We start from the raw sequence: 7,500 nt of genomic DNA, 5'->3' as shown, positions 1-7,500 counted from the left end.
AGTTTTGTCCCCCGTCCGTTTCATTCGTACTAGCCTGGAGGAACCATCGAAAACAACGCGTACCTTCGACTTTTGCTTAAATAACTCATGAACGGTTTTGTTCAGAGCTGAAAATGCAACTGTAGTTGACAGAGGACAGATGTAGCTCGCTAGTGACCAAATATGAGTTTTCAGTGTGGTGCGATGTCTTTGTAAATTACATTTGTTTAAAAAATCCCGTGTCTCCTCCATTGTAATAGACGGGCAAGGTGCGAAAGTTTGACAGGCGTAGCAACAGTAACTATGGAGGGCGGGACTTCTGGAAGGGTCAATTGCCAACCAATCAGAAGATTCGCCCGAAATTGATTGACATCCAACCTGACCAATCAGAGTAGCTCTTCCGTCGACGAAGCCCTTTGTGAAAGTGGACATTGGACAATAAACCCAAACGCGATTCATTCAGCAGCTAACTTTCTTTCTAGTGCATCTTTGACTACATCATACTCAAATACATTATCGGTAAGTATTTTATAGTTTAATAGTTATAGTTTATATAGCGTATAGTTTAATTAACGACAGTGTTTGGAACGTGCATTATTTTTCTATATACCGCACGGCTATGAAGTACTTCCCTACTTTTGGGCTTATTACACTTGAATATTAATTCGCCAATGTGAATGTAACGGTAAAAACAACAACGTTGTTGGCGGTATAAACCAAAGTGATAGTAGCAGTGGTATAAGAGGGATAATCAACGACGCGCCGTGCGTTTATAGGAAAATAATGCGGCGTCGGGACCTTATTACCACTTCGAACGTGCATTATTTTCCTATAAACGCACGGCGCGTCGTTGATTATCCCTTACTTAATCATTTACAAATTTGCAACATTGATATGGATTATTTCACCCTGGATCTCAGTAATTCATTTAATTAATTTACAGAACATTCAACAACCAGGCATCAACTGGGAAAATTTTACTGAAAATTTTATTCTGGAGGAGGATCGCAACGGCACCATTGTGGTTCCTGAAATTATGTGTCCGTTGAATGACAATGCTCTGGAGGAGCTTTGGAGAACAGTTAATCCATTACAACAATGTCAATCAAATGGTCGTGCCTTGTACATACAATTCTTGAACTTTGTGTCAAACCAACACTAACAGTCCACACACACAATTCTTGAACTTTGTGTCAAACCAACACTCACTCACAATTCTTGAACTTTGTGTCAAACCATCACTCACTCAGTCCACTCACCTCACTCACTCCACTCACCTCACTCAGTCCACTCACCTCACTCAGTCCACTCACTCCACTCACCTCACTCACTCCACTCACCTCACTCACTCCACTCACTCCACTCACCTCACTCACCTCACTCACCCCACTCACCTCACTCACTCCACTCACTCCACTCACCTCACTCACTCCACTCACCTCACTCACTCCACTCACCTCACTCACTCCACTCACCTCACTCACTCCACTCAGTCCACTCAGTCCACTCACCTCACTCACCTCACTCACTCCACTCACCTCACTCACTCCACTCACCTCACTCACTCCACTCACCTCACTCACTCCACTCACCTCACTCAGTCAGTCCACTCAGTCCACTCACCTCACTCCACTCACCTCACTCACTCCACTCAGTCCACTCACTCCACTCACCTCACTCACTCCACTCAGTCCACTCAGTCCACTCACCTCACTCACTCCACTCACTCCACTCACACACTCCCATTCAAAAACATGACTGGTGAAGTGGCCCTTTTAAGAAAATGAAAAACAACTGGTTGTTAGACTCTGTGAAATCCACCACCATAGCGAACAGCTTCACTCATGATTCTTGTAAAATCATTGAGAGTGTCCAGATGCTGTATTGGGAAGGTCACTGTTTGAGAACATGCGCTCACAGTTGGGTAACACACGGAGTGTGGTCCTAGTTGCTCAATGCATTCATGGTTGAACTTCACAGTAATCTTGAAATGTCTCTTCTCATCTGGGAGGATAGGGATGTGGGCTTGACCAGTTATCGACTTCAACACATGCTCCACTGTTAGAACCTCTTCTTCTTTCACATCTGTGATGAACAAATCACAACATTTCAAATTTCTCTCCCTCTCTCTCACACACACACACACACACACACACACACACACACACACAGAGAGAAACTGTTTTTTTTATAAAATTCCTGTATATTATCCAACCATTTGCGCTTAAGTTAATAATTCTGTTGGTTAAAAACAAGACGCTTCTTCCTCTAGCAACACACTGTTAAACAAAAGTGACTAATGCAGTAGGCTACTGATGATCTAGCTTATAAATTGGATAAGTAATTTGAATGTTTGCTGTATGAATGTGCGATACCAGATAAAAATGTAAGTGACGAGTCTTCCCACTGTCTTGGCTTGTTGTATTTGTATCTTTTTGGTATACACTGGTCTTTTTCTTAAGTACTGTAGGTGTCAGCCTGTATAGAGACCTCATACTTGACTCAAATACATTGGCCCTCATTTATCAACCGAGCGTAGAAACCAGCGTACATCTGAGCGCAGAAATCGTCTTACGACGGGGCTCACGTGTGATTCATAAAACCTTTATATCACTCCATTTCCAGCGTAAGAATAAACGTGTGTTGATAAATGTGCCGGCTGGAAACAAGCGTGATTTAAATATCACGCCCCTATATATGCTCGTTTTAATGGCCTCCCCCTAGAATTTACGACATGAAGGTGCATTATACGTCCAAAAGAGATCATTAGTGATCTCGAGCCACAGTGACGTCCAGCTGAACCTTGTTAATTTTGACAGCTAGAAGCTGTCATCAAGGAAGGCGGGAAATTAGAACGATTTAAATGAAGACCAGTGTCTGCACAAAGTACCTGACATCTCCAATTCCTCCAAAAAGTCTTGGAAAAAGGCCATTATCCTCCTCTCTGCCCTTTCTTCAGCAGTTCCCTTCTCACTGTATTCTGCCTTGCAGTGCATCATTATGAAATCAGCATCAGGCTGTAAAGAGTGAAGATAGATTTAGTAAAAAAAAAGTGTCATAGAAGGGATGATGAATGTGTTATTTAATCCATAGCCCTGTTCAAGGCTTCTGAGTGCTGTGTATAAGAGAATGAGACGATTTTATACAATCTAGGCTGAAATGGCAAATCAGCAGCATAGTTACTTAGCAACATGTGTGTTTTGGCTCATATCTCATGATGTGTTTGGGATAGTCACAAAATTCGAACACCTATACAAACTCCAATCCAAACTAATCCAAACATGGTCAAAAGACCAAGAAGTATTAAAAACAGAACAAGGTAAATGGCTTGTAAACTTGTTACCTTTTCAATTTTCCCAGGTACAAAGAGTGAATAGCAAGCTTCTGGGTGGGCAGCCATCTGGTCCAACAGACCATACAGCTCCAGCCCCTTTCGCACCTGCTGCAGCATTGGAATTAATCTCGTGGTGGAATGCAGCACTACCGCTCTTAAGAGAAGCACAAAAAAAGACATACAATACCGTTTAAAAGGAACCATTTTTCATGGGAAATATTTGGAATTTAATTTGAAATCCTAAAAAACCTAACCGAATTATGCTTTTTTTGTTGTCCAGCTTGATCTGGCTTGAGTAACCACAGTTTACAATGTCATCGATCAAAACCATCAGAGACTCAGGATCTGTTGAGTTTTCAACCTAAAAGAAGGTTCAAATAATAATTATGGACTACATTTGTATAGCGCCATTCATAAAACAACTAAGTACAAAAACAGACATTTACAGTAATAAGGGATATGCTGAAATGTAGTGGAGGTGGAGATATGTTCCTGAAACAGGGAGATTTCAACTGAGTAACTGACAAGCAGTCACACAAAGACAGGGGGGGGGATTTCCACACCCAAGGCAGAGTTTGAGGCAGGGGACACAGAGGAGTAGAGGATCTGATAGAGTGTAAGGGGTGAGGGGTTAACATGTGAAGAGATAGTAAAGGGTTTTGAAAGTAAGTAGCAGGACTTAATTCACAGGTAGGTGGGCAATGTTACTAGAAAGGGGGAAAAAACTGAAAAGAATTGGTGCTAAAGCAAATCTAATTCAGTCCACAAAGTCACATAGAATGCTTACATTGTTGATAAGCTGGCAGGATTCTAGATCCGTAACATCCTCTTGAGAAAGTGTCCTCAAATCCACCTCACCATTGCAAAGGAAGTTGTAACACCATTCTTTGAAAAAAGCAGGGGGTGGGCCACCTTGAGCTAGGCTCACTGCTATTACCTCACCAACAGTTCTGTGAGCAACGTAGAAAACGTTTTTCAAAAAGCACACACATAAAAGACAAACTTTACTCTTTTTGGGATGAGCACCTTGCTCGAGGACACCTGAACCTGTAGGTGACATGTCCATAACAAGCTAAACTTATACTCATACTGTAATGCGACACCAACCTGAAGTTTTCATTGTCAAGGTCTGTCACAGAGTACTTTGGGTTTTTACCCTGGCTCCCAGGGCCTTCAAAGAACCTTGATTTAATGGCTACAATCATGTCTAAAAGAAAACAGTAATTACCATTATGTGGAAGAATACAAATTCTGGGTTTAATACCATGTTAACTCTGATATTGAACAACATTCAGGAGTCCTAACAGAATCCAGAACTGGTTTTCTTTCATCTGGACAAGCTGTTAAAAAAAACTCACCTGTCAGGAACAAAGGTGAAGTATCCAATCTCTCCTGCAATGGGACTATGAAAAGTATTGCTTTCCCACCTGTAGAGACAGCTCGAAGAGCTTTTACAGAGTATCCTTCCGCTTCTGGCGGTATAACAGTAAGTTTGCGTCGGCCACTGCCACCTTAGTGAGGAAAAAAAAAAATGCTTACAGACTGTACGGGGGGAAAACTGCTAACTATTTATTTTGCTAGTTCTAGCGGAAACCACGAAAACGGTAGCCAAGTCATTGCTAAAGACAAATTGAGTTAAGTTTCTTTTCTCGTTTTGGCAAGTAGCTGTATAATAAGCTGGATAATGTATAGAGCACCGGTCATTATCGGAAAATAATTCCCGACAGGATGAACAGAACCCCGACGCGCAGCATTATAATGACCGGCGTTCTATACATTATCCCTTACATAAAACATTTCAATATGTGGTTAAATGGTGGCATGTTACTTTAACATAGGCCCATATTAGTGTTTGGATGCAGCCTCTATATAAACCTATGGGAGAGCATCAACATAAATGTCAACAACACCATCTTGACCCTACAAACCTGAGGCTTTGTGTAGGAGCCATCCGCCGGCAAGATTCTCCATTTTTGGAAACGTGTCAGTCAAGACTTGCGTAATCTTGGTTAAAAGAGTGCAAGAGAGAGATTCTTTACATTTACATTTATGCATTTAGCAGACGCTTATCCAAAAAAAACAAGCCAACATCAAAAGTACAGTACAGTTATTCCTCCTACTGCTACTGTGAGTTTTTGTTGAGAGAGAGGGAGAGAGGGAGAGAGAGAGAGAGAGAGAGAGAGAGAGAGCACGAGAGAGAGAGAGAGAGAGAGAGAGAGAGAGAGAGAGAGAGAGTTTTTAAATGATGTGCACAACAAAAAAATGTGTAAACTGTACCTCTGAATGGTCACCAGTCTCTGGCATCGAAACACTCTTTCTCCCCATGCCTGCCTGAAGCAATTCTAGCTCCTCGGCAGGCAATGGGGTGAGGGTGGTATTTTTTGGCAACAGGTAGAAATTCAGTGCTACCGTTTTTGATTTTTGCGTAGAGGCAGCAAAAAATCTTTTTTTCCCACGTTTTCCACCAAGTTTGAAAAAGCCAGGAAAGGATCTATTGATTATAGAACAAAGTAACTTCATGAGTGTAATGTCAATCAGATATTAAAATGTAGCCTATTTGACTTCCAAATGCAATTTAAAACTAATATCCTGTCTGAAGGTTAATCAATTAAAATACACGGCTCAATAAAATAAAGGGAACACTGGTTCATAGGAGTATAGCATCAAGTCAATCACACTTGTGGGATATTCATCTGGCCAGTTATGTAACAGAGGTGGTTGTGAATCAGGTTAATCTGCTTTGATGTCAACGAAATGTGCTACATGTGTACTAGAGGGCCAACTGTGAGACGACCCCCAAAACAGGAATGGCTTTACAGGTGGTGGCAACTGGTAATTTTTCCATCTTCATCCTTCTTGGCTGATTTTTCACTAGTTTTGCATTTGGATAGGGTCAGTGTTACTACCGGTAGCATAAGCCAGTATCTAGAGCCTACAAAGGTTGCACATGGTAGTCCAACTCCACCTGGAATCTCTTCCGTGCTCTTGAGACTGCAGTGAGACACATCTTTTTAGCAATGGAAAGTATTGGTATGCCATTCTGGAGTGAACCAGTGTTCCCTTTGTTTGAGCAGTGTACATAACTGAGCAGATAGACCATGCCAAAGAACATGTACAGTGTAGCCTGCATTTACTCTTTTCTAATGCAATAAAATAAAATATGTGTCTAAATAACAAACCTTGACATTTCTTCTTGAACACTAAAGTTTCGAGAAGACGAGGGGGCAGGTGAATGTGGAGCAGAGGGGGCAGGTGGATGTGAAGTGGGGGAAGAGGCAGACTGAACTGAACTATTCTGGGTGTTGAGCAGCAGCAAATCGACCAGGTTCCTGACCGCTGACTCTATAGTTCCATGGCCCTACATAGATTTCAGTTTTAAGTTAGAACTGCAAAAAGACACCTACTACAATAGGCCAGCCAATTTAGCACAAAAAAAGGTCCAAACATAAAACGAATTGCAATAGTAATGGTTCATAGTTTCCATTGATCCTAATACCCTACAGGATAAATCTACCATCGGCAAATTAGTGGAACATACTTTTTTTCAAGGTCCAGGGCAGCACATTTTAGTGTGTGATTCACTGTGTGTCCACTGTGTGCTGTGTGTGTTCACTAATTCGGTTAAATTGGGTTAAATGCAGAGACTGAATTTCCCTCACGGGATCAAAAAAGGATAAATTCTATTCTATTCTATTCTATTCTAGTTGATTGGTTAACAGGCGCTAATATACATGTTTAAATCGCTAGAACTGTATTGTAAACGTATATATATATCTATGGTTCTTACCACAGACTAGAATGTTCTTACAACGACAAAACGTAATTCTGAGACACAATTATTCAATTATTTCAAAGAGAATAAAGTCAAGTGCTTACTGATTGCTGAGGTGTGTCGCCAGTCGACATATTTCACCGCGCTTAGGAGTTGCTAGCATGCTAAGCAGTTGCTAGGATTGCTAAAGAGGAACGAATAACATTTAATTAGCGGGGAGCACATAACATTAGCAAGGCAAATCAAGCAAACACCGACGTCTCGAGATAACATTACATTTACATTTAGCTGTTAGGCTTTTATCCAAAGACTTACAAAAGGATCAATATTCAAGCTACAGCACAATTAGGAAAAGCTAGGCTAAGAGTGCATATTGCTGGCATGATAGGCTAACGTTAAGAATGCGTTGCAACAC

General features: G+C 41.3%; 2 protein-coding genes across 4 annotated transcripts in view; both read right to left on the bottom strand.

The window, feature by feature from the left end:
- Window positions 1–7,500, bottom strand: part of LOC134082573 (myelin basic protein-like) — a 50,733-nt gene that overhangs the window by 18,470 nt on the left and 24,763 nt on the right. The gene's annotated exons all lie outside the window — the stretch shown is intronic.
- On the bottom strand, window positions 1,563–7,444 carry LOC134082038 (G2/M phase-specific E3 ubiquitin-protein ligase-like). 2 transcript variants are annotated; one of them, XM_062537667.1, is made up of 11 exons: window positions 7,190–7,444; window positions 6,493–6,671; window positions 5,591–5,804; window positions 5,242–5,317; window positions 4,672–4,824; window positions 4,421–4,520; window positions 4,101–4,263; window positions 3,568–3,674; window positions 3,323–3,467; window positions 2,870–2,996; window positions 1,563–2,064 (listed from the first exon to the last, which is right to left on the bottom strand). In XM_062537667.1, exons 1-11 carry the CDS (start codon window positions 7,217–7,219, stop codon window positions 1,781–1,783), a joined length of 1,578 nt encoding a protein of 525 aa, XP_062393651.1. In that variant the 5' UTR covers window positions 7,220–7,444; the 3' UTR covers window positions 1,563–1,780. The 2 variants fall into 2 exon arrangements, with proteins under 2 accessions (XP_062393651.1, XP_062393652.1); XM_062537668.1 differs by lacking the exon at window positions 6,493–6,671.

This window comes from Sardina pilchardus, chromosome 6 (assembly GCF_963854185.1).
Source record: "Sardina pilchardus chromosome 6, fSarPil1.1, whole genome shotgun sequence".
Classification (NCBI taxonomy): domain Eukaryota; kingdom Metazoa; phylum Chordata; class Actinopteri; order Clupeiformes; family Clupeidae; genus Sardina; species Sardina pilchardus.
The sequence above is the reverse complement of the archived record's forward strand: the minus strand, read 5'-3'. Positions and strand labels throughout refer to the sequence as shown.

Bases quoted from the DNA above. Each gene is read 5' to 3' on its own strand.
- LOC134082038 (XM_062537667.1), bottom strand. From the start codon at position 7,219: ATGTCGACTGGCGACACACCTCAGCAATCA. The intron at 5,318-5,590 runs GTACAGTTTACA...CTTTTAACCAAG, and splicing joins AGACTGGTGACCATTCAGAG to ATTACGCAAGTCTTGACTGA. The intron at 4,521-4,671 runs GTGAGTTTTTTT...GTTTTCTTTTAG, and splicing joins TTCACCTTTGTTCCTGACAG to ACATGATTGTAGCCATTAAA.